Source organism: Natrix helvetica (genome assembly GCF_964273705.1).
Source record: "Natrix helvetica genome assembly, chromosome: 9".
In the NCBI taxonomy this organism is placed as follows: Eukaryota; Metazoa; Chordata; class Lepidosauria; order Squamata; family Natricidae; genus Natrix; species Natrix helvetica.
In genome coordinates, this window is record NC_138560.1 from 3,979,262 (window position 1) to 4,006,106 (window position 26,845).

General features: G+C 43.9%; 2 protein-coding genes across 4 annotated transcripts; one reads left to right on the top strand and one right to left on the bottom strand.

Annotated features, from left to right (window-relative positions):
• Positions 1–2,513: 2,513 nt before the first annotated feature.
• LOC309396708 (uncharacterized protein) lies at positions 2,514–10,987 on the top strand. 3 transcript variants are annotated; one of them, XR_014176150.1, is made up of 7 exons: positions 2,514–2,678; positions 3,962–4,327; positions 5,230–5,443; positions 5,738–5,790; positions 6,941–7,023; positions 7,888–8,037; positions 8,630–10,987. XR_014176150.1 is itself a non-coding variant. In XM_081962074.1 (7 exons), exons 1-7 carry the CDS (start codon positions 2,645–2,647, stop codon positions 8,675–8,677), a joined length of 840 nt encoding a protein of 279 aa, XP_081818200.1. In that variant the 5' UTR covers positions 2,514–2,644; the 3' UTR covers positions 8,678–10,987. The 3 variants fall into 3 exon arrangements, 2 of the variants coding, with proteins under 2 accessions (XP_081818200.1, XP_081818201.1); XM_081962074.1 differs by having other exon boundaries at positions 7,888–7,929; XM_081962075.1 differs by lacking the exon at positions 8,630–10,987 and adding an exon at positions 8,069–8,620 and having other exon boundaries at positions 7,888–7,929.
• Positions 10,988–11,925: 938 nt separating this feature from the next.
• On the bottom strand, positions 11,926–23,310 carry LOC309396707 (uncharacterized protein). The gene is made up of 6 exons (XM_081962073.1): positions 23,123–23,310; positions 19,042–19,413; positions 16,497–16,853; positions 14,652–14,750; positions 13,789–13,850; positions 11,926–12,455 (listed from the first exon to the last, which is right to left on the bottom strand). The coding sequence occupies exons 1-5, from the start codon at positions 23,175–23,177 to the stop codon at positions 13,819–13,821; spliced, it is 915 nt and encodes a 304-aa protein (XP_081818199.1). The 5' UTR covers positions 23,178–23,310; the 3' UTR covers positions 11,926–12,455; positions 13,789–13,818.
• Positions 23,311–26,845: the final 3,535 nt, after the last annotated feature.

Below are 26,845 nucleotides of genomic sequence, written 5' to 3' on the forward strand. Positions count from 1 at the left end.
GAGTGAGAGAAAGAGAGAGAGATACAGATAGATATACATGTATACACAGATGAACAAACAGAAAGATAAAGAGATATAGATAGATAGAGAGAGAGAGAGAGAGAGGGAGAGAAGGATAGGTAAATAGAGGATAAATAGATACCGTAGGTGATAGATAGATAGGTAGGTAGGTAGGTAGGTAGGTAGGTAGGTAGATAGATAGATAGATAGATAGATAGATAGATAGATAGATAGATAGATAGATAGATAGATAGATAGATATTTTCATAGATTTTCATTGGTGTAGGTATGCTTGTCTTGTTGTATTCTGGTCTTTTCCCTTGTAAGACTGAGATTGTCTTGGCAACATTTCGGCGAGGTCTCACTCGCCATCTTCAGAGAGAGAGAGAAAGATGTAGAGACAGAGGTAGAGACAGAGGTATAGGGAGTCCTTGACTTACAACAGTTCATTCAGTGACTGTTCAAAATTACAATGGCACTGACAAAAGTGGCTTACGACCATTTTTCACACTTATGACCTTGGCAGCACGCTCACGTGATTTACCTTTGGATGCTTGACAACTGGTTCACATTTATGACGGTTGCAGTGTCCCCTTTTGTGATCTTCTGACAAGCAAAGCCAATGGGGCAGTCAGATTCCCTTAACAACCGGGTGACTAATCTAACAACTGCAGTGAGTGGTAGGTGGAAGGATTGATGTGGAACAACAGAGAAAAGGAAAGAGAGAGAGAGAGAGAGAGAGAGAGAGAGAAAGAGAGAGGAGGGAGGCTAGGAGAACTAAAGTGTGTCCTTTCAAAGAGGACATGGCTGCCTGATTGAACGACTGAACCAGAGAAAGGAGGACTAGAAGGGAACATGGCACCAGTGGTCCGATATCTCAGGGGCTGCCCAAAAGAAGAGGGAGTCAAGCTCTTCTCCAAAGGACCTGAGAGTAGAACAAGAAGCAATGGGTGGAAACTAATCAAGGAGAGAAGCAACCTAGAACTAAGGAGGAATTTCCTGACAGTTAGAACAATTAATCCGTGGAACAACTTGCCTTCAGAAGTTGTGAATGCTCCAACACTGGAGGTTTTTAAGAAGATGATTGGACAATCATTTGTTTGAAATGACATAGGGCTCCTCTATATATCCCCTATATTCCCCTGACCCCCTGAGCAGGGGGTTGGACTAGGAGACCTGCAAGGTCCCTCCCAACTCTGTTAAATATTGATTTGCAAAAGCTGGATGGGGCTGCTACGCTTGGTAGGTTAGCTTTTCACCCCCCTGAGGCTCTGCGTGTTTTGGTTGCATAAGCCCAGCCTCCTTAGCTGGTTTCTGATCCAAAGTCTTGGGGAAGTTCACTCAGCCGAGCATGTTGTGCAAGGACAGGCAAATATTTGGAGCTGTAGACTCCTTCCTACACCCGAGTGAATGCAGCTGCCCCGCCTGTTGCTGTCATCCTGCAATCCAGCTGGGTCGGTTGGTGAAACTCAGGAATTTGTAGGTGTAACGCAGAAAGGAAGGGAAGGAGGACGGAGAACGATGAATTTGGACAACAAGCCATGAAGGTCCAGAGATGGGGAACTCCTTGGAGACTCTGTTTCTTCACTGAAGGTGAGAAAATGGAGCTGTTTTCCATAGCAGGAGGGGAGTAGAGTTGAGTGGGTAGGGCTGGAAGGGAACGGGAAGATCCCATGGGATCCTGAAAGGCTGTTTGTGAGCATTAGATCATTCAGACAGAAACTCCAGTTAATCTTGAATTCTATTCTGGGTCAAAGAGAGTGGTTGTATGTTTAGAACAGGGATCTTAAAACTTGGAAACTTTGAGACTGGTGGACTTCAACTCCCAGAATTTTCCAGCCATGGGAATTCTGGGAGTTGAAGTCCATAAGTCTTAAGGTTGCTATGTTTGGAGATCCCTGCTATGTTTGGGGAACGAAGGAGGACAGTCCTCCCTAGACATCAGCTTCCCCCCTTCTCCTCTCAAATTGTTTTTCCTTGGTCCTTTGGGAATATTCCTGTCCAAATTATCCATCCTTAGACACAGTGAGAGAAAGTTTGCAATGTCACAGTAGAATGTCGTCTATTCTAACCGTTGGAAAATATAGAGGCACGTATAGACAGACAGAGATAAACAGAATTCACAGTCAATTAATAAAAGGGTTTTTTGTTGGGACAAGGAGTTGGCTTCATGCTCTCGGGAAGCCTCGATCAGAACAGTATCAGCAATCTGAACTTTCTGAGGTTGGGAAAGATCTTGGAATCCTTGCTTAAGGTTGGAGATCTCTCACCACCCTGGACTTTGGATCCTGTCAGGTAAGGGATCCTCAGTCACCAGGCTTCTTGATGGGGGTAATTGGGCTCTTAATATTCCAGAACATTCCTTGACAGCCAAGGAGCCAAGCTCGGGCGGGTTTGACGCCAGTTTTCGCATTCCTTCCTCGAAGGCCGGTCAGGACTTGGAAGAAACTTCAGCCTGGATTGTGGCACCCCTGAAAGAGCAGATGTAGTTTTGGGAACCCCTGAGAATTCTCCCCCGTAGAATGGAACGAAGCTGGAATTCCAAGGCTTGACTGGCAAGGTCACCATCCCCCTTTCAAGCTTCGATTCGTCCGCTGGATTTTGGGAGATTTGGGTTCCAGCAAGCAGCAAGCCAGCAGTGAAAATGGAGGTTTTTTATAAACACTTTTCCTTGAGAGGTAAGTGGTAGAACTGGGAAGAATAGAATAGAATTAGAATTAGAATAGGATAGGATAGGATAGAATAATACAGAGTAGAATAATACAGAATAGAATAATACAGAATAGAATAATACAGAATAGAAGAGAATAAAATAGAATAAAATAATACAGAATAGAATCAAATTGAATAGAATAATACAGAGTAGAATAATACAGAATCGAATAGAATGGAATAGAATAATACAGAATAGAATAATACAGAACAGAATAGAATAATACTGAATAGAATAAAATGAAATAGAATAATACAGAATAGAATAGAATAGAATAATACAGAGTAGAATAATACAGAATAGAATAGAATAATACAGTAGAACAGAATAGAACAGAAGAGAATAGAATAAACAGAGATGGAAGGGACCTCGGAGGTCTTCTAGTCCAACCCCCTGCCTAGGCCGGAAACCCTCTACCATTTCATACAAATGGTTGTCGAATCTCTTGTTAAAACCCCCAGTGTTGGAGCATTCTGAAGGCTTCTGAAGACAAGCCGTTCCACTGATTTATTGTTCTGTCAGGAAATGTTCTCCTTAGTTCTAGGTTGCTTCTCTCCTCAATTATACCAGGGGTGTCAAACTCAATTTCATTGAGGGCTGTATCTGGATTGTGTTTGACCTCAGTGGGGGGGACCCTGGTGGGTGTGGTCAGGGTGGGTGCGGGCAGCTTAACATCACTCGTGTCGAGGATGCCTGTGCTAAGGCAGGACTTCCCTCAGACCCTCCCTCACTGTCATTATAATATCCTTCCTTCCTTCCTTCCTTCCTTCCTTCCTTCCTTCCTTCCTTCCTTCCTTCCTTCCTTCCTTCCTTCCTTTTCTCATTTCTCCTTCCCTCTTCCTTCTTCTCCCTTCTTCCTTCCACTCTTTCCCCATTTTTCCTCTTCCCATCAATTTCTTTGTCTTTTCCTTTCTCCTTTCCTGTCCCTCCTGGCATGCTCAAATGCAAAAGGGGAAACGTTTCTCCTCTTGTTTTGTTTTATTTTACCAGCCCTCTGCCAGTGAAAGCAGAGCTTGGGCTCCATTTTCACTGGCAGAGGGCTGCAGGAGGCCACCGCAGCCAAAAACGGGGCCTGCGAGGGCCATACACAGCTCCATTTTCTCTGACAGAGGCCCCACGGGCTGGTCCTTTGCTGTTTCCAGGGCGGCCAATGGACCAGACCTAAGCACCCTGTGGGCCAGATCTGGCCCCTGGGCCTTGAGTTTGACACCCCTGCCCTATACAATTCTTTCTCTGTTCTCCTGACAGCCTGTTTCCTAGCCCTGTGGATTATTCTGGTCCAAGCAAGCAGGCTCCGTATTGTGTCCATCCCGGAGACGCCCGCCGAAGGCCAGAATGTCACTTTCTCTGTGGAAAGAGTGCAGGGCGACATCCGTGAGGTCAACTGGTACCGAGGGATGGCCTCTCAGGGGTCTTCAAGGATCTTCACCTTTTTCCCCAGAAATTATCGTCCTCAGCGCAATGGGGTTCAATTTACCAACAGAGAATTTGGTTTCCACAATGGATCTATCCAGATCACTGAGCTGAAGCCCAGTGACGTCGGCCAGTACAACGTTGTGATTATACTGCGGCCCCAAGAAATTCTCAATGCCTCTGTTGAGCTCCGGTTGAGTAGTAAGTGCGGATCCTTGACTTATGTAACAGTTTGTTTAGTAGCCATTTGGAGTTTCAACGGCCCCGAAAAAAATGACCTATGACCATTTTTCATACTGATTATGACTGTTGAACTCTGGGAGTTGACGTCCAACCATCTTAAAGCATGCTGGCTGGGGAATTCTGGGGATTCAAGTCCACCTATCTCTCTGGGGAATTCTGGGAGTTGTAGTCCTCCCATCTCAAAATACTCTAGGTGGGGAATTCTGGGAGTTGAAGTCCACCTATCTGTCTGGGGAATTCTAGGAGTTGAAATCCACTCATCTTAAAGCATGCTGTCTAGGGAACTCTGAGATTTTGTCCACCTATCTGGGAGCTGAAGTCCACCCATCTCAAAATACCCTAGCTGGGGAATTCTGGGAGTTGAAGTCCACCCATCTCAAAGTATCCTAGTTGGGGAATTCTGGGAGTTGAAGTCCACCTATCTGTCTGGGGAATTCTGGGAGTTGAAGTCCTTCCATCTCAAAAGCCCCTAGCTGAGTAATTCTTAAAGGACACTGCCCGGGGAATACTGTGAATAGAAGTCCACCTATCTCTCTGGGGAATTCTGGGAGTTGAAGTCCCTCCATCTCTAGCTGGGGAATTCTGGGAGTTGAAGTCCATCTATCAGTCTGGGGAATTCTGGGAATCAAAGTCCACCCCTCTTAAAATTGCTGAGGTTGAACACCACTCATCTCAGATGCAACCAAAATTCTCACTAACTTGTGAGAAGCTGGTGAATGTCCAGGAAATTTAGCTGAGTTCCAGCCATTGAAAGTCCAGTGAGCTAAGAGTCCCATCTAAGACAACTTCAAAGCCTCGCTGGATATTGTGGGGGTCAGGAACGGTTCACCCTGACCCCTCTCTCCTTATTTCCATTCTAGCACCACCTGTGGCCAGTGCGACCACGGCGACCACAGCAACCACGGCGACCACAGCAACCACCACAGGGACCTCACCCCTTAAGGAGGTTCCCAAGGAGCCTTCGAAGTTGGGCTGGATCGTGGCCGGAGTGCTGGTCGGCGTTTTGCTATGCGGGACACTAGTAGCCATTATGGTTTACCGGTTTGTTTTACATAAATCCGAACACAGCACAGGGTAAGAGTTTCCCCACTTCCCCCTCTCTCCCCTCCTCCCCCAGTTCAGTGTAATTCTAATCAGGTCTTTAAATGTTGAAATTCGAAATTACAGGGTAGTTGAGCAAGTGTTGCTGGGATTCAGGTCGGAGGGGAAATTATGCCTTTCAGGTTCGGTTCCAGGAAGAAGGAGTACCCCCCCCCCACCCAGACGATGTGTATCGGCACTTTCTTGCAAGTACGCAGGAGGTTGGAAGTATTGACTGATCTTCATTCTCATCCAGCCCAATCTCTCTCTCTCTCTTTTTTTTTTTAGGGTAACAGGAAAATTGGATCTAGGAGCAAAAATATCATCTCCATCTAATCATGGTAAGTGTGCTACTGGTAGTTCTCGATTTATGATCAATTACTTAGCAACCATTCAAAGTTATGATGGACGCCCCCTTCCCCTGAAAGGTACTTACAACCCAGATTCAAAGTTCCAATGGCTGCCCTGCCCCCCTGCAGTCATGTGACCACATTTGGGGCACTTGTCAATCCACCTGCATTCATTCATTCATTCATTCATTCATTCATTCATTCATTCACTCACTCACTTACTCACTCACTCAATTCAATTCATTCATTCACTAACTCACTCACTCATTCAATTCATTCATTCTTTCACTCACTATTCACTCACTCACTCAATTCAATTCATTCATTCACTCATTCACTCACTCACTCATTCCATTCATTCATTCATTCCTTCACTCACTCATTCATTCAATTCACTCACTCACTCACTCACTCATTCAATTCATTCTTTCATTCTTTCTGTCACACTGGGGCTGAGGACCCTGGACAGCACCCTGAGGTTCGGGGGAGTTGGTGAGTATTTTAAGGGAGATTTGGGTTAATGTCAGGATTCCAAATAGCATCCCATATAAAATCAGAGTCTGAGGCAAGAGAGTCCTCAATGTATTAAGAGAGCCATGTTGGTACATCTGGGAATACCTGAATCTGAAAGCTTCCCGTTTTTTCCACCCAGTTGAAAGTTCAAGATCTTGCCCCCACACCCACAAGTCCATCCCATGGTCCAATCTTCCATGGCCACGAAGACAGTTTCTTCCGCTCCAGTGCTTCTCTCCTTGATTAGTTTCCACACATTGCTTCTTGTTCTACACTCAGGTGCCTTGGAGAATAGTTTGACTCCCTCTTCTTTGGGGCAGCCCTTGAGATATTGGAAGACTGCTATCATGTCTCTCCTAGTCCTTCTTTCTATTGAACTAGACATACCCAGTTCCTGCAACCGTTCCTCATATGTTTTAGCCTCCCGTCCCCTAATCATCTTTGATGCTCTACTCTGCACTCTTTCTAGAGTCTCCACATCTTTTCTACATTGTGGCGACCAAAACTGAATGCAGGATTCCAAGTTGGCCTTACCAAGGCATGATATAGTGGTATTAACACTTCACAAACTTCACAATTCTCCATGTGGGTTAGTGATCCCATGACACTCTTTCCTTTTGTTGTCCAGATGACAAGGAACCCATTTATATAGTGATGGATTCTCCAGTGGAAACACCAAAGGATCTGCTCCCGATGTCTGCCCCTCTTCCGGTGAGTGTCTTCTCCTTGGTTTCTTCTGAGGTTGAACAGTGAAGGAGGTTGAGGGCTCAGGCATTGGCCCAAACCAACGTGGACCAGATTCTTGAGTTGGTGACCTCCTTGGAGTAGAAGGTGGATCTATGTTGAACGGAATAGAAGGTTCCACAGATGATGTCCCCTTTTCCCCCACTGGAAGAACAGATAACGCCAAAGAGCAACTTCTGGTTTTGAGTTTCACTTTCACTTTTCTAGAGCAGAGGCCTCCGAACTGGGCAACTTTAAGACTTGTGGACTTCAACTCCCAGAATTCCCCAGCCAGCATGAATTCTGGGAGTTGAAGTCCACAAGTCTTAAATTTGCCAACGTTGAGAAACTAGGCATGGATGGCTTTGGGATTTACTCCTGTTTTCCCACTCTTTCTTTGTGGGAGTAGGATTCCTTTCTTCCACCCTCCCTCCCTCCCTCCCTCCCTTTCTTCCCTCCTTCCATTCTTTTCCTTCCTTCCTTCCTTCCTTCCTTCCTTCCTTCCTTCCTTCCTTCCTTCCTCGTTAACTGCCAAAAAAAGAGCCTTCACAAAATGTCTCTATGTAAAGTCAAACAGGGACATCAAAGCTCCGCCCATTTTAAAATTTGCACAGGCAATTTACATAAAATGGGCGGAACTTCGATGGCGCCATTTGGCTGCCCTCTTGTTTTTTGTTTTTTGTTTGTCTTGCTTGGTTTAATGGCTCTTTTAACATTTCTCTTAAAAATGCAAAGTTAAAAGGAAAGGGAAAAGTTTGTTTATTTATTTATTTTTTAAAAAAGAATCTTGGTTTTCCAAGATGAAGGGATTTTTTTCCTCCATGGTTATTATATATTTGCCTCTCTTTGCAGCCTCTTGCAGGAACTTGGCCCAACCTGGAATCAAACTATACGGTACGTTCCAAGTCAGGGGATTAACCTAAGCAGGTCTTCCATATGGCTTAATTTATAATAATCACAAAACTGGACCTGACATAAAAAGGAGCCACAGGCTGAGGTGTGGTAAGAAATCTTTCAACCCATTTTCCAAGAGATCCCTATGAATTATTGATGGTTGCACAGTCAGCCAGATGTTTAGACTGGATTCGGCATTTTTATCCACCCATCAAGTCATTCCCAAAGATCTGAGAATAGGAGGCTGTTGTTTGATACAGAGGTGGGTTCGGACCGGTTCGAATGAACCGGTAGGCACTTGACGGACTGGGTCACTGGAATCGGCAATGACCCAGGCTTGCCACGCCCACGAACCCATTCTCCCTCAGGGCTGCCATCTTGTTTTTCAGTTCTGCGCATGCGCAGAACAATTTTCAGTGCAAACACCTCCCCCCCATTTTTAACGGTTTTGCATAGGTGCAGACCTTTTTAGTTGCAAATGGGCACGAGTGTGCAAAATGTTTGAGGCACTGAACCAGCAGTAATTCTGGCAGCAATCCACCCCTGGTTTGATGATGTTAAAAGAGGTTGTCATCCCAGGATGTAAGCTGATCAAAATAAAGCTGCCTTTCGCAATTGACTGCTGGTCATTTTTGTCAATGCCAAAGGTGTGCAACTTTATTTATTGATGTATTTTTCTTTCTTTCTCTGTTTTTTTAAGGATTTACTCTATAGGACTGACTCCATTTACTTTGAAATCAAGAGATAATAATACTATTGCTGAGAGATTCCTGATTCTTGTGTGATGATGGCCCATCCAAAAATGTTGGGATGAAAACCATATACTTCCATCCAAATATTTCTATATGGGATTGAAGACTTTTTCTCTGCCAAACTGCGAATACAGGAAATAACTTTAACCTAGCGTTAAATCCAGATTTTATTGAACCCAAGACTGTCCCCTTGATGGAAGGGAGTCAAACAGAATTGGGCAGTCAGTTGGCCATCAACCTTCACCCAAAATGTGGGCTAGGATTTAGAAGATCTAGAGGGATGGAAGAAGAAATGGACAGCCGGGGCTGTCACTCAATACAGACTTGATTGGAGGTTGGACTAGAAGACCTCCAAAGTCCCTTCCAGCTCTGTTATTCTGTGATCGTACAATTCTTCTAAAAATTCTGAGGACCCCAAATAATTCACATACAGAGAAAAAGCTTTATTCACCCCAGTTGTGTCTGTGTATATGTTTTTGTGAAAATCTTGCACAGATGTCCAGCTGACCTCAGCTTTGAGACCAGATGGTCAGTCTAGAAGATGGGCTCCTCTAAGACAACCAGAGACCATTTGTCTGAAACGGTATAAGGTTTCCTGCCCGAGCAGGGGGTTCGACTAGAAGACTTCCAAGTTATTCTGGTGACCGTTCCTTCCTTAAGATCGAACTGCCTTATTCTGACTTCTACATCTTGATCGTAACTGAACCTTTCCCCACATTCGGTTTGCATGCTCCAGAGCCTTTACTTCTGCATTTTTTTAAGTGGGTTGGCGGATGATCAGTGCTTGCAATTTGAAAACTTCCTGAAAGCAACCGGTCCTCCTGTCCCTGGGCTTGGTCCCAAAACTGGAACACATCCAGCGTGGGGCGCATCATTAAACTGCAGGCTGCACCTTGCCAGTTCTCAGACCTTTGGAATGCACGCCTGCCTTTAAGAACAGGTTGTCAACAGGCAGAAATTACGTAGGTGCAGTGGGGTGGCTGTTGTTATTTCCAAGCCTGGAAATAGGGAGGAAACTATTTTCTCTGCATCAAGAAATTAGGTCGTTTGTTCTTAAAGGCACAGCTGAGCACCAGCACAAAAAACAGAAACCTTGGCAGTAGAATAACAAGAATAACACAGTTGGGAGGGACCTTGGAGGTCTTCTAGTCCAACCCCTTTTCTTGGCAGCCAAGAAAGGCAGAAAATAAACTCAGAATTTTTGCAAGATCGGATCTGGTAGGCTGAATTTTCATGTATATAAAATATCAAAAGAAGCAACAGTGTTTGAATATTTTCCTTATAGGTTTACAAGAAGCTTAAATTAAAGATTGATGAAAGATCGTATAGGCAGAATTGTGTATGAGGAAAAGGCTGGGTCTTGTCATTATAAATAAATGAGCCCATCTTGTAGCAAAAATCCGTGTGTAAATGTTATATAGAGTCAGTTTGCTCCAGTGGTGAAGGCACCTGGCTAAAAACCAGGAGACTGTGAGTTCTAGTCCCGCCTTAGGCATGAAAGCCGGCCGAGTGACTTTGGGCCAATCACCAGGAGACTGTGATTTCTAGTCCAGGCCTTTGGCATGAAACCTCACAGGGTGGATCTTATGGGGGAAATCGGAGGAGGAAGAAGTATTCGATATGTTCGTCACCTTGAGTTATTTATAAAAAGAATAAAGTTGGGAAATAAATAAAACCCCTGGAAAGGAAGACATATGTGTAGAAAGAGTTGCCACACAATGGGATGTGTGGCAAACAAATTTAACAAATAATAAAATAAATGTCAGGTTTCCTAAAAAAATGTCCTAATTGATTCATGTCTGTCTGTATATGTATAGGATATTTTCCTATACTATGTATAGGAAAGATGAATTGCCCATTTATATATGCATTGTGTTTACAGATAAGGAAAGCAGGGTCCCCACCCAATCTGACTTGACGTCAGAGTTTGTTGCATAAGTTCAAATCCAGAAGCACACACAGATAACTGATTCAGCTGGATTCATTAACTTCCTTATACACGTAAGAAAAGATGAATAAATGTACAATGCCAACAGGTGGTTCTTCCCAGTAAACACAAGGTAGGAGGGTTACAAACACAAGTTAGTTTCCTTTTAGCAGACAAGCCCAGACAGACTGCTAGTTTACTTCTCAGAGCAGCAGACTGCTTTCTTCTTAAGTTTCCGTTTCAGTTCTCTGCACAGACTCAGATCTCTTTAAGCTCCCATTGCTATGCCTATTCATTGGCTGACCTTGTTCCCATGCCTCTCCCAGTCATGAATATTTTAACAAAACGTGGATTGAATAAATATATTTTCTTTTACCTCTACTGATCATCTGGAATGTTTTATTGGGTTCTCTCTCAGCTTGGGCACGCATCGCAGGAAAGGTTGGCCTTTGACCTTTTGAGAGCAGCAAAAATGTCACTCACAATTCAGTTTGCAAAGTCACAAAAGTGTTCCTAGCTATTTGCGCAAGCACATTTTTCTCTCTAGTTCCAGGGACTGTCGATTTGCAGCCTTGAAACTCAACTCTTCCTTCCTTGCACTTCGGGTTGCGGTATTTGCAAAAGAAAAAAAAAGTTGCAAAATGTTCTTGTAACCGTAAGGGATGGCATGTTTTTTTTTTTTTAACTACCTGAATTGGCAAACTAGTGGTTTTGTGAGCCAATGCTTGTAATGTGCTAAGGCTCGAATTGAGAAATGATCGAGAAAGTCCCTAAAACTGTTATGTTGCAGCTCTAACCTCAACTCATTGCTGACTAGAAAGGGGACAAAATATGTTTTGTTTTACTACTACTCCTCTTTCTCTTGTTGTCCGAATAGGGCCAGGAATGTTGCAAAAAGATAATATAGGTAGTCCTTACGACCCAAATTTCTGTCGCTAAGTAAGACACCTGTTCAGTGGATTTTGCTCCATTTTACGGCCTTTCTTGCCACCGTTGTTAACTGAATCACCGCGGTTCTTAAAGATTGTTAAGTGAGTCTGGTTTACCCATTGACTTTGCTTATCAGAAAGTCACATGACCCCGGGACACTGCAACCATCATAAATATGAGCCAGTTGCCAAGCATTTGGCTTTTGATCACATGACTACGGGAATGCTGCAATGGTCGTTAAGCATGAAAAATGCTCATGTCACTTTTTCCAGTGTCGTTGCATAACTTCAATGAACTGTTGTAAGGCGAGGATTACCGATAGAAGGGTTAAAACAAGGAGAGGTTAGGAGTTGAATTTCCAGCAGTTGTAAATTACATTGCAAAGGCTTTTGGGATTATAGTTTAATAATCTCTCAAGGTAACTTCCCCCTTCCCCCATAAAGCATATGCAATCCAATACAGAAATGTTCATTAAAAGACCCAAACATTCTTCATCGACAGTTGTTTCCTTCAAGTGAAAAAAGCAACAACACGTTTTATTTTGAACAATGTAAAAATGTATAAAGAATATCCGTGGATTTTTCTGTTGTGTTCCAAACCTCACATTAACTTTCTAAAAAGCTGCAGGTGCTTAATACAAAATGTTATAATATTTTGATTATGTGCCATCATTTTTTGACTCCAAATTTATTTATTCGCTGTTTTGTCGGTTGCGAACATCCTCAAGGTTTAAAGTTGAGAATGACGTAGGTTTTGTCCACTTAAACAGAAATAAACTAAGCTAATACACAGGTTTGATCAAAGTTGAGCTTCAAAAGAAATCAGCATCAGATCAAGCTTAATATCCAAGCACAGAGCGGCTCAGCTTTACACACGCAGCCGTGGGATTAATTCTTGTGCCTCTTCTCTGCAAATATCTGCCGAAAGATTTAGTGGGGAGAAAGCAAAATATTAATTAGACAATATTATTCAGGACCAATTAGGCAGCGATCTCAGTCCTTAAGTCAATAATAATAATAATAATAATAATAATAATAATAATAATAATAATAATAATAATAATGCTATTTTATTATTGATAATAGTGTTTGCAATTAAAAGGAGCATTGTAATTAATAACAAATGTGAACTATAATTCTAACGTTAAGAGAATGATCTCTTTCGAGAAAGGGAAGTCAATGGCTTAGCTCAGTTGGAGATCCCCAAAACTATATCCTATTATCCCAAAGAGGGACTGGTCCAGAATCATCTAATGAACTTCCATAGTTGTGGGAAGAACCTGACTCACTCTAACTGCAATTTGGCAGTTTGATGTCCTGATCCAGGCTTCTTTGGAAAGCAAGAAGCAAAGTTTTGGTTCCGACAAAACCTCTTTTATTTACACGTCTGCGAATTCCTTTCATTCACAGTCAGCAAGGCTTTAGCAAACAGTCTTTCATAGGAATGTTTATCCACACGCACCTTATCTCGTTTGGAGAGCTGCCAGATAACTAGTTTCCAAACTTGGCACAGAGTTTCTTATAATCACCAACAGAACTTTCCACTCTTGACATGACCGAAGGAATGAATTGTTTCCTGCAAAAGCCCCCTCTCCCTTCGCTCCTCTTTTGTTTCCTATGGGAAGGACCAATCACCTCCAAGGTGTGGCTTTACTCCTAAATTGACCCTGCTTTCTTCGTTGTTCTTGTCTTCCGGCAGCTCTGTGCATGCGCACACTGGGAGCAGGCTCCAGCTGTTCCTCTGCCTCACTGCTGTCCAGCTCCCTCTCTGCCTCTGATGCAGAGCCCCCGTCTGAGCTTCCCTCACCCCTCAGGACTGGCCCATATTCCTCCCCAACCTCCTCAATGTCTGACTGCTGCCAGCTCTGCTGGCTGCTGGCAGGCCACAGCATTCTAATCTCACCAGGCTCAAGGTTGACTCAGCCTTCTTCCATCCTTCCGAGATTGGTAAAATGAGGATACCCAGATTGTTGGGGGCAGCTATGCTGACTCTGTAAACCGCTTAGAGAGGGCTGTAAAGCACTGTGAAGCGGTATATAAGTCTAAGTGCTATTGCTATCTTAAACTCTACTCCTCCCTAGAAGGAGATACTGGAATTCTTAGAATGCCAACTTCTTCTGAAGGTCGTGAAGTTGTTTTTCACTTCTGTCTTGGTTTGCAGGCCACTCGTCAAACATTTGGCTTTCTGGGCAAAACTGAGCTGAATTGAGTTGAATTCTAACCCTCCCAAGGTCCCACACAACAAACCTACCTTTTACAAAGGAAGGAACTGCTTCCAAATTCAGCATTCAGGAAAGAACGGCGACAACACGCCTATGGGAAAAAAAAGAGAAGAAATTGCAATTCCTATTCCAGGCGTCCCCATCCTTCCCCCTTTGATTCAAGTGGCCCAAGGTCATTTTAGCCTCAGAAAAAGCTGAGGATGACTGTTGTTCTAAATCAGGGGTGTCCAAACTTGGGAACTTTAAGACCTTTAACTTTAAGAACTTTAAGCTGGCTGGGGAATTCTGGGAGTTGAAGTCCACAAGTCTTAAAGTTCCCAAGTTTGGACACCCCTGTTCTAAATGAAAGCAAAAGAAGGACGGAGAGACTCAAATTTCTCTTCTTGATGCTTCCTGGGAAAAAATTATTTGGGAATTGTGGTTTCCCCCGCGTTAACTTGCAGAAGGAACAAAGGGAGGGAAGGAAGGAGGGAGGGAGGAGAGGAAAGGAAAAAAAGAAGAGGGAAAGCAAAAAGAGAAGGAAGGAAGTAAAGAAGGAAGGAAGGAAGGAAAGAAGGATCAGGGAAGGAAGGAAGGATTTGGGAAGGAAGGAAGCAAAGTGCCAAAAAGGTTTGCCATCACTGCTATAGGGCAAGGCCCAAAAGAGGGTATAAATATATATCACTCTCCACTCCATGTGGTCATCTACCCAGAATCACAGGTACAGTACTTGGTGGTTCTGCTTCACCATTAAACCATCCTTTCTAAGCATCCTCCATGTTTCCAGGGTCTTTTTTACCCACTTGGAGCTGAACCCAAATGGGCATTTCTTCCAACAAATCCTCCTCTCATTTCCCTCTGGATTCCCCGTGTTCCTGCCCCTCCACCCACTCCAGGCAGGAGATCTACTTACCGAAGAGCAGTGGCAAGAGAGACAGACTGCTGGTCCAGGTGAGGGATCCAAGCAAAGCCGCAGCAACGATTCCTGCACTATATTTCACGGAAGCTGATCCTGAAACTACAAGTCGGTGTTACGTTAGTTTGCAAATAATAACTGCATTTTGTCTACATCTGCCATTGAACAAGGATTCAGGTAAATGTCTACGGAGGTTTTCCAGGTCATGGGTGTCCCAAAGGTGTTAATTCCCCCCCCCCCCAGAGGCAACTGGACTTTCTCGTTTTTCTTTAAAGACGTTTCGCTTCTCATCCCAAGAAGCTTCTTCAGCTCTGAATGGATTATGGGGAAATGGAAGGATTGATATTTCCTGCAGACAGCTGGTCATTTGCATCCTTTTGGAAAGTCATTGAGGCCACACGGCCCTCTCTTAACAGAGCGGGGCGGGGAATACAACCTCATCTATCTCCAGTCTACAATCCTATCATCCTTTCAACAGTCCCAGGAAGGCTCCACACTCCATTTGCTCCACTCAGGTGACCCTGATGACAAAGCTAAGCCTCCAAATGGCCTCAATGACTCTGAAAGAATGCAAATGACCAAAGTGTGTGTGTGTGTGGGGGGGGCAGAGTCATTGACTGAGATGGGTGGCTAAAGAAATTGATTGAGCGATTACTTGATTGAATTAACGAGAAAGATATGGACCCCCATGTTCCTCTAACCAAACAACCTCCTTCAACTAAGGCAGGGGTGTCCAAACTTGAGAACTTTAAGACTTGTGGACTTCAACTCCCAGAATCCCCTGAACTAAGGAGACATATCCTGACAGTGAGGACAATTAATCGGTGGGACAACTTGCCTCCAGAAATTGTGAATGCCCCAACACTGGAAGTTTTTAAGAAGAGATTGGATAACCCTTTGTCTGAAGTGGTGTAGGGTTTCCTGCCTAACCAGAGGGTTAGACTAGAAGACCTCCAAGGTCCCTTCCAACTCTGCTATTCTATAAAGAACTTCTCAATTCTATGCTTGTAGGGACTTCTCCAGTGGTGGGATTCAACTAATTGAACAACCGGTTCTCTGCCCTAATGATGTCTTCCAAAAACCAGTTCACCAAACTGCTCAGAAATTGAACAATCGGTTCTGCCGAAGCGGTGCTAACGGGCTGAATCCCACCACTGGACTTCTCCTTTTCTATACTACAGGGTGTATAAAGGCCGATCATCTCCAAGAAATTTTAGATTTTTCACAACGTTTTTTCACCTACCCCTTCTGCTTCTTTTTTCCAAATTTAATTTCAGTATATTATTATTATTATTATTATTATTATTATTATTATTATTATTATTATTACTACTACTACTACTACTACTACTACTAGTAGTAGTACGTACTACTACTATGTGGTCCTTGGTACTCTCTTGGTTTTTTCCTTGCAGATGTTTCATTACCAAACTAGGTAACATTATCAGTGCTAGAAGGGCGGGGAGGAGGAAGAGGAAGGAGGAAGAGGGGAGGAAGAGGAGGAGGAGGAGGAGGACTGTTGGGGTGCTCTCTGAGCTTGGTTGCTTTCTTGCAGACGTTTCATTACCCAACTAGGTAACTTCATCAGTGCTAAAAGGGAGTGGGGTTTGTGGAGAGGAGGAGGAGGAGGAGGAGGAGGAGGAGGAGGAGGAGGAGGAGGAGGAGGAGGAGGAGGATAGTGAGGTCTTTAGTACTCTTGGAGCTTGGCTGTTTTCTTGCAGACATTTCATTACCAAACTAGGTAACCTCATCAGTTGTAGAAGGGAATGGGGTTTATGGGGAGAAGGAGGAAGATTCAAATCTTCATCTCAGTTCAGTGACAATAAAAAAAACAATACATACCACTAGATAGGACCTTTAACTGCGTCTGGCCTCGATAGCACTTTGTTTGCTCTCTAGTTCCCTTCCCTTCTCTGGCGGAGTCTTGGTCTATAGACACTTCGGCATGAACAGAGTAGTTTCCAGAGTCAGCCGGGGTTAACTGGGTCATATGAAAGGAACAATCTTTTTGGCTGACTTGGGGTTGTTGGTTCTTCCGTTTGTTGGGCTCTTCTCCGGAACCTTCGAATTTTTTAATTCCAGTTTGTATTTTTTGTTCCCATTCGCAGAAGTCACGAACGTCTGGGATGCCTACGGGGGTCAGCTTGACATTCTGGCCAACACGCGGACTTTGGGGTTCGACGTTGATACGGATTTGTTCTGCAAATGAAGTGGATTAAAAGAACACCCCATTATCTCAGGAGGGAGCTAGGAAAAGGAACGCAAGACGTTTGCTTCTGACCCTGGCGAAGGGTATCCTTGTCAAGGTTGTTCTTTTGATCTACCCTTTATAAGAACTCTGGTGGCGCAGTGGTTGGAATGCAGTATTGCAGGCTAATTTTGCCAACTGCTAGCAGTTCGATCCTGACCGGCTCAAGGTTGACTCAGTTTTCCATCCTTCTGAGGTGGGTAAAATGAGGACCCAGATTGTTGGGGGCAAGAGGTTATAAACCACTTAAACAGGGCTGAAAAGCACTGTGAAGCAGTGTATAAGTGCTAACGTCCTTCCTTCTTCCTTCCTTCCTTCCTTCCTTCCTTCCTTCCTTCCTTCCTTCCCTTCCCTTCCCTTCCCTTCCCTTCCCTTCCCTCCCCTCCCTCCCTTCCTTGGTGCACACTGGTTAGAATGCAATATTGCAGGCTAATTCTGCTAACTGCTAGCAGTTCAATCCTGACCTTCCATCCTTTCGAGGTGAGTAAAAGGAGGACCCTGATTGTCGGGGGCCATATGCTGACTCTGTAGACTGCTTAGAGAGGGTGGTAAAGCGGTGTATAAGTTTAAGCGCTATTGCTAAGTGCTATTTGGGATTCCTGCAATTTCTTTGGCTGAAGATACTACAATTGTGTTGGGCACACTCTCAAAACAACCCAAGGACTAAACCCCACTTCCCCACTTCCAATCCTACAATTGCCACTGCAGGTAGTCCTCGACTTATGACCACAATTGAGCCGCAACATTTCTATTGCTGAGTTCAGCGAGTTTTGTTCCCTTTTACAACTTTTCTTGCCCCAGTTGCTAAGTGAGTCACTGCAGTTGTTAAGTTGGTAACATGGTTGTTAAGTGAATCTGGCTTCCCCTATTTTGTCGCAAAAGGAGATCACATGACCCCAGGACATTGCGACCGTCCGTCATAAACATGCACCAGTTGCCAAGCGTCTGAATTTTGATCATGTGGCCATGGAGCCGCTGCAACGGTCGCAAGTCTGAAAAATACTCAAAAGTCACTTTTTGCAGCACCGTTGTAACTTTGAACAGTCACTAAATGAACCGTTGTACGTTGAGGACTACCCATAGCTAGATTTCTGCCTGTTACATAACACACTGAGCGTGTGTTTGCAAACATGCTTAAGCGGGGTGGTTAAACATCTAGCAACTATACCTACTGTACATCTGAGTTATTCTTTTGAATGTCGCAGTGGCCTAGAGGTGGAGCTCTCGCCTCACAATCAGGAGGCTGTAAGTTCAATCCTAGGTAGAGGCAGATATTTCTCTCTCTGGGCACAATGAGAATATCTTTGCTGAATAAAACTCTGCATTGGCAACAGGAAGGGCATCTGGCCAGTAAGTACTCAACTCTCAGTTGCCCAGACTCCACCCAGCAAGGGATTATGGGGTCATTAAAAGAGGATGATATGAGTTGTTCTTTCATAGCTTAGCAAGGCTCTTTGCTTAATTTGCTTAGAATATCTTTGTGGTGGCCTGCCTGCAGAGCTTGCAGCAGATTCGGACAGTGAGGAGGTTGAGGAGGAAGATGGGCCAGTCCTGGAGTCTGGGGAAGGCTCTGATGAGGGCTCTGTGTTGGAGGCAGAGAGGGGGCCAGAGCCGTATGCCAGTTGTCAGCTGCCTTCGGAGTCGGAGATCAGTGAGGCAGACGAACAGCTGGAGCCTGTTCCCAGTGTGCGCATGTGCAGAGTTGCTACACAAAGGGAACAGCTAAAGAAGAGGGGTCGACTTGGGAGTAAGGCCACGGGTGGATGATGAATGACCCCTCCCAGAGGAAATAAAAGAGGAGCAAAAGGGGAATGGAGTTTGCAGGAGGCAATTAGTTCACTTCATTGGTTCGTGACTCTCTGAGAGTCCTTGCCAAGTTCTGCAAATATCACCCTGGCAGCTCTCCAAGCCAGATAAGGTCTGTGACTATAAATACTCCCTTGAAAGATTTTGCTGGATGTGAATGAGAAAAATTCACAGTCAATTAATAAAAGGGGTTTTTTACCGGGACAAGGAGTTGGCTTCATGCTCTTGGGAAGCTTCGCTCAGAACAATATTTTGCAAACCTCCAAACATTTAGACTGCAGGCTAGGCATTGCCAGGTGAATACAGTCTGCAAGATGGCTCTTGAAAACTTACCACAAAACATCAGAAAAATGGAACCGATATAGATAAGATATGGGTCTCTTGTCTCTTGCTGCTTTGCAGGAGGAACAGTGACTTTGACGGTATACTTTCCTCGATGCAATGACTTCAGATTTGTGATACTCAAGGAACAATTCCGATGCACCACTCCGACTTGGGAAGTGTTAACCTGGGTGACTTTTGAATCGGGGTTTAATTCGATTTTGTTCCCAGAGGGTGGCGTCCACTCGCATCGTAAAAATCCTTCCTGGATTTTCTGTACATTCAGGATGATGTTTTGACCCAGGATGGGTTGTTCAGGTACAGAAAACACAGTTAGGTTTTCCTGAGCTGGCACCAGCTGAAGCAAGCAGCTCAGGATGCAACCTGCAAAAAAGTAAGGGGAGGGGAAAAAAACCCCCCACAAAATTATTTCCATTCTTCTAGCATCCTCTCTGCAGCTCCTGCTAAGCACACCGTGCTCCACCCTGAAGTTCTCCATCGAAGGAGGGAGGTCTCGAGAAAGGGACTCCATATATGGTTGCTCTCTGTGTTTTGATGAGCCCATTCTGTTGGACTTCCCCTTCTGTTTCCCATCTTGGAGTTTTGACATATGTTGACATGTGATTGCAAGTCAGTGCTTGAGTCAAGAGAACAAGGTTGGGTGGAGAAGCAAACACCCAAGCCAATAGCCAAGTTATTTGGGGCCATAAGCCAGACACTCCACAAACCATCCAACCATCCAACCAACCAACCAACCAACCAACCAACCAACCAACCAACCGTCTGGTATTTTGGTGGTAAAGGCACCAGGCTGGAAACCAGGAGACAGTGAGTTCTAGTCCCATCTTAGGCATGAAAGCCAATTGGATGACTTTGGGCCAATCACCAGGAGATGGTGAGTTCTAGTCCCACCTTAGGCATGAAAGCCAATTGGGTGACTTTGGGCCAATCACCAGGAGGCGATGAGTTCTAGTCCCCCCCCCCCTTAGGCATGAAAGTCAATTAGGTGACGTTGGGCTAATCACCAGGAGATGGTGAGTTCTAGTCCCATCTTAGGCATGAAAACCAATTGGGTGACTTTGGACCAATCACCAGGAGGCAATGAGTTCTAGTCCCCCCCCCTTAGGCATGAAAGTCAATTGGGTGACGTTGGGCTAATCACCAGGAGATGGTGAGTTCTAGTCCCACCTTAGGCATGAAAACCAATTGGGTGACTTTGGGCCAATCACCAGGAGGCGATGAGTTCTAGTCCCCCCCCCCCTTAGGCATGAAAGTCAATTGGGTGACGTTGGGCTAATCACCAGGAGATGGTGAGTTCTAGTCCCACCTTAGGCATGAAAGCCAATTGGGTGACGTTGGGTTAATCACCAGGAGATGGTGAGTTCTAGTTCTGCCTTAGGCATGAAAGCCAATTGGGTGACGTTGGGCTAATCACCAGGAGATGGTGAGTTCTAGTCCCGCCTTAGGCATGAAAGCCAATTTGGTGACGTTGGGCCAATCGCCAGGAGGCAGTGAGTTCTAGTTCCACCTTAGGCATGTAAGTCAGTTAGGTGTCCTTGGGCCAGTCCCTCTCTCTGAGTCCAACCCACTTCACAGGGTTGTTGTTGTGAGAGAAGAAGGAAGCAATTGCGTACGTTGACCCCCTTGAGTTACAAACAAACAAACAAACAAACAAATACAATTCTCCCCTTCTCTTTATAGTACCTAAGAATATAGTAATAGATATCTTGAAGTAGGCTGCATGTACTATCTAGTTGATGGTATGTGAGAAGACTATGTTGGCTTGCAATGCAGCTTCCAGATTAGTGATCCTAGTTAGCTTATTTTGACTGGGTTGAGGATGTGAAAAACTAACCAGTGTACTGGTGAGCAGGGAAGGCAACAAAGTCTATTCTATTTCTTTCTCTTGGTAAAAACAAACAAACAGCCAGTTTGTGTTAGTGATAAATGGCATCACGACAGAAACTGGGAGATCGGGTCCCCTTCCCCAACCTAGACATAAAGTCAGTGGGTGATCTTGGGCTAGTCAGTTTCTCTCAACCCTAGAAAGGAGACAATGGCAAACCACTTTCTGAAAACTCTTGCGAAGAAAAGTGCAGGGAGTTGCCCAAATAGTTGCTGGAATTCAACACTGTCTTAAAAAGAAAAACCACACACATACAGAATCCAATGCATTTCTTTCTCTAAAAGCTTCCATTTCCTTCTCGAAAACGCATTAGGTGAAAGTCATAAAAGTGACACACAACAGTATTTTGAGGCTCATTTGGTGATGATCGTAACGGAATAGCAGAATTGGAAGGGACCTTGGAGGTCTTCTAGTCCCACCCCCTGCTCAAGCAGGGGACCCTATACACTGTTCCAGACAAGTGGCTGTTCAGTCTCTTCTTAAAAGCTCCCAATCATGAAGCACCCACAACTTTTGGTCAATTGTTCTCACTGTCAGGAAATGTCTTCTTAGTGCTAGGTTGCTTCTCTCCTTGATTAGTTACCACCCATTGCTTCTTGTTCTACCCTCGGGTGCTTTGGAGAATAGTTTGACTCCCTCTTTTTTTGTGGCAACCCCTGAGATAATTGGAAGACTGCTATCATGTCTCCCCTAGTCCTTCTTTTCATCAAACTAGACATACCCAGTTCCTGCAACCGTTCTTCATATGTTTTAGTCTCCAGTCCCCTAAACATCTTCGTTGCTCTTCTCTGCACTCTTTCCAAAGTCTCTACATCTTTTTTATAGTGTGATGACCAAAACTGGATGCAGTATTCTAAGTGTGGTTTTACTAAGGCTTTATAAAGCCTTAGTATACTTGGGATAGGTATAAGGATCACACGTACAGATTGTAGCTTGGCATGTAAAAGGAGTAAATGATTTAAAAGTACCTGAATTTATAATTACAAGCATAAATATGTACGTTGTACATTTGTGAAACGAAGAGCAAATGCGTAGAAGAAAGAAGTGGAAAGAATGAGGGGACAAGGAATGGTAATGGTGTAAGACCACACTTAGTTATATTTCCCTTTCTTCCCTTTTATAGTCTTAGTATTTTCCATCACTGTTTTCTTCCTCTTTTTTCTGCACCTTGTATAATGTAAATTGCCCGGATTGCAGTGATAGATATGTGAGCAAAACAGAGAGGGACTTATGAAAAAAGTCTTATCAAAAAGGATTAAATAGGAGCCAGCCGTGTGCTGCAGCTGCCAAAAAAAAAGCCAACACAATTCTAGGCTGCATAAACAGAGGGGAAGAATCAAAATCAGGTGTTAATACCACTTTATAAGGCCTTGGTAAGGCCACACTTGGAATACTGCATCCAGTTTTGGTTGCCACGATGTAGAAAAGTTGTGGAGACTCTAGAAAGAATGCAGAGAAGAGCAACGAAGAGGATCAGGGGACTGGAGGCTAAAACATATGAAGAACGGTTGCAGGAACTGGGCATGTCTAGTTTAATAGAAAGAAGGGCTAGGGGAGACATGATAGCAGGGTTCCAATATCTCAAGGGCTGCCACAAAGAAGAGGGAGTCAAGCTATTCTACAAAGCACCTGAGGGTAGGACAAGAAGCAATGAGTGGAAACTAATCAAGGAGAGAAGCAACTTAGAACTGAGGAGAAATTTCCTGACAGTGAGAACAATTAACTAGTGGAACAACTTGCCTCCAGAAGTTATACATTCTCCAAAGCAGGAAGTTTTAAAGAAGAGATTAGATAACCATTTGTTTGAAGTGGTGTGGGGTTTCCTGCCTAAGCAGGGGGTTGGACTAGAAGACTGCCAAGGTCCCTTCCAACTCTATTTTATTCTATTATTATTCTATTCTATTCAAAAGTCTGTTCTTCTCTAACTTTATCAGAACATGAATTATTTCCCCTCCAAGGATGCCAAGAAGTTATTCCATGTTTTCTTTTTTCTTTTAGCTGTATACAAATATATACCGATTTTGTTCATTGCACTAATCTGGCAAAAACAATTCTGATGCATTAATAAGATGCTTTTGATCAATGGGAAGCCCTTATGCACCCCCCCCCCCAAAGAGTAATTTAAAATAGGCAATGCCAGCTTGCCTCCAAGAGGTTGTAGAAGAAGGTTTGCTATTTTGGACTGACCTGCAAGAAAAATAGCAGTTTGAGATCTCGGATGGCTTCTGAAAGGCTCCATCATGGATTCTTATTCCTTCAGGTAAGGACAACAGGACAAGGAGTAGGATCTTCTGAGATCTTTCTGGTTTAGCACTTCTTGGTGTTGATGTGATAAAGATCCTGGCCCTTCTGCTTTTCTCAACAGGGGACAGGAAGGAAGGAAGAGCCGTTACCCAAGGGGTGTGGGTGATGCTACTCTGATCACAAGAACTTCCTCTCCCTTTGGGGTAGATTTTGAGCAGTTACACCACCTAAAATGACTAAGGCAGAAATCTTAACATGTCTGCCACCCCACTCCACCTCACGAGGAGGCCACAGGAAATCTACCAGCAATCACCTTGTGTTTCCTCAGCGTTCTCAAATCTCTGGATCTTTGGATTCAAATCTCTGGATCTTTGGATTCAAATCTCTAGATCTTTGGATTCAAATCTTTGGATTCAAACCTCTGGATCTTTGGATTCAAATCTTTGGTTTCAAATCTGTAGATCTTTGGATTCAAATCTTTGGTTTCAAATCTCTGGAACTTTGGATTCAAATCTCTGGATCTTTGGATTCAAATCTCTGGATCTTTGGATTCAAATCTTTGGATTCAAATCTCTGGAACTTTGGATTCATATCTTTGGATTCAAATCTCTGGATCTTTGGATTCATATCTTTGGATTCGAATCTCTGGATCTTTGGATTCATATCTTTGGATTCAAATCTGTAGATCTTTGGATTCAAATCTTTGGATTCAAATCTCTGGATCTTTGGATTCAAATCTTTGGATTCAAATCTCTAGATCTTTGGATTCAAATCTTTGGTTTCAAATCTCTGGAAATTTGGATTCAAATCTCTGGATCTTTGGATTCAAATCTCTGGATCTTTGGATTCAAATCTCTGGATCTTTGGATTCAAATCTCTGGATCTTTGGATTCATATCTTTGGATTCAAATCTCTGGAACTTTGGATTCATATCTTTGGATTCAAATCTCTGGATCTTTGGATTCAAATATCTAGATGTTTGGATTCATATCTTTTGATCTTTGGATTCATATGGATGTGGTTTGACCCTTGGATATGTGAGCTTGGAATTGCTTTGGTCCCCTTGCAAAAGGAGAGACAGAGGGAAGGATAATCTGTTGTGTAGTTTGCACTGGGAAGGGTGGGGACACATGGCTTATGGGCCAAAATAGACCTCTGAAGTTCTACATGTGCAGAGATTCTGCAAAATATATAACCCTTTTCTAGGTTAATTTGCTTTGGAGAGAGGGAGAGGCAGCCTATCAATGGAACATAAAGAAATATATTATTTTATCCACCCTGCTTTTACTTCAGCACAGGCTGAGGAAAGAGATGATTTGGTGGTGCTGATATCACCGCTTTAGACTGCACTGGTGAGGCCACACTTGAGTCCATTCCTGTCAGAAAGAAAAGATGTTGAGGCCCTGGAAGGAGGTCAGAGAAGATCTAGAAATAGGGTAAGGGGATCTGGAGGCTAAACCGTATGATAAACAGCTGAGGGAACCAGGTGGGCCTAAGTCAACGGAAGAGAAGGATTAGAGGTGACATGATGGCAGCCTTCCAATACTTGAGGGCCTGCACAGTGAAGAGAAGTTTGACCTATTCTACAAACCTCCTGAGGGCAGGGTAAGAAGTAACAGGTGGAAGAGCATTAAAGAGAGATCCAATCTAGAACTTAAGGAGAAATTTCCTGTCAGTTAGAGCAATTAACCAGTGGAACAGCTTGCCACAAGAAGTTGTGTGTGCTCCTTCACTGGAGGTCTGTAGAGATCCCCATGCAATTTGGGATGGGGCCCCCTTGGAATGGTGTGGGAGTAGGAATGGATTTCCTACAGAAAAACATTGCAGACTACAGGAAGCATTTGCACCGCTCAGGTGACCCCGAGGACATAGATAAACTCCAAGTGGCCTCAAAGAACCTCTAAAAGGATGCAAGTGACCAGCTGTCTGCAAGTTAGATAAATCCTTGTCAGAGCTGAAGAAGTTCCTTGGATGAGAAGCGAAACGTCTTCAAAAGGAAAAACAAGGAAAGTCCAGTTGCCTCCTGAAAAAGCACCTTTTGGGACATCCTGGAGGTTTTCCAGAAGAGATGGGACAACCTTTTGTCCAGAATGATATACCTGGATCTCCTGCTTGAGCAAGCTGGTACCGAACGTTAGTCAGTAAACGATGCCATCAGATGACGTTTCTCGCTTTGGTGCTGCGGTCACTAAGCAAATCACGCCATTGTCAAGCGATCACAGCTCTCCGGGATGCTGCAACTGTCATAAACACAGGGCCTGAATTGCAATCACGTGACCGTGAGGACATTGCGATGGTCATAAGTATGAGGACTGGTTATAAGTCACTTTTCTTCCGTGGCCAAATAAGGGATTGTAGGTCAGGGGTAATCTCTATTGTTTTCTTTAAAAGGTCTGAACAAAGCTAACCTCAGCTTTAATGATCCACTAATACAGTTTTTATCAACCGTAGCAACATGAAGACAGGTGGACTTCAACTCCCAGATTTCCCCAGCCAGCGATGCTGGCTGGGGAATTCTGGGAGTTGAAGTCCACCTGTCTTCAAGTTGCTACGGTTGAGAAATATTATATAGTATAATGCAACCCAGTTTTCTCATCTCCTCAGTTGCACAATTGCAGCCAGAGATCCGTGTGGCAAGAAGTAGCGACAAGAGAAGATTGAGCAAGGCGTTTTCTGTTAGCGAGTTCGTTGCCCCATCCGTTGTCCCATCCCCCCTCATCTCGACCACAGACCTAGTGACCGTCAGGAGAAAAAAACGTCCGGCAGAAGCTCTGGAATGAGACGACCAATCCATTGGGTCATCTTCTCTACCTCTGAGGACAGTTTCCCACCTGGGGGGTCACGTTAGAATTGTGACCTCATCGGTGGGATTTTGTGTTGAACACACTGGTGGGTTCCTACCGGTTTGGAACGGTTTGGCTGAACCGGTAGTGGTTTGGCGGCCTGGGTCACTGGAACTGGCAGTGACCGAAGCCTGCCACGCCCCTGAACTGGTTCTCTGGGTAGCGCCATAGGTGACGCCATTTTGTTTTTTGCTTCTGCACACGTGCAGAGCAATTTTTATTGCACTGTGCATGCGTACGAAGCCCCCCACAAGCGAACCGGCAATAGTGATTGCCATAATCCACCCCTGGTTGAAAGAATTCTTAAAAGACATCTGGATTGTCAGCCATTTTGCTCTACCGCGTGATTGGCAACCTGGAAAAAGATGAGTCCTGTAGGCCCGTCGGAGCAAAATATAGTTTCCTGCCAACGTTTCTTCAACGAATTTTCACAAAACGTTCACATGGATTTTTCACAAAATTTTCACATGGATTTTCCACAAAATTTTCACATCAATTTTTTCCACATGAATTTTTCACAAAATTGTCACATCCATTTTTTTACAAAATTGTCACACAAATGTTTTACAAAATTGTCACACAAATGTTTTACAAAATTGTCACACAAATGTTTTACAAAATTGTCACATCCATTTTTTTTACAAAATTGTCACACAGATGTTTTACAAAATTGTCACGCAGATGTTTTACAAAATTGTCACGCAGATGTTTTACAAAATTGTCACACAGATGTTTTACAAAATTGTCACACAGATGTTTTACAAAATTGTCACGCAGATGTTTTACAAAATTGTCACACGAATTTTTCACAAAATTTTCATTT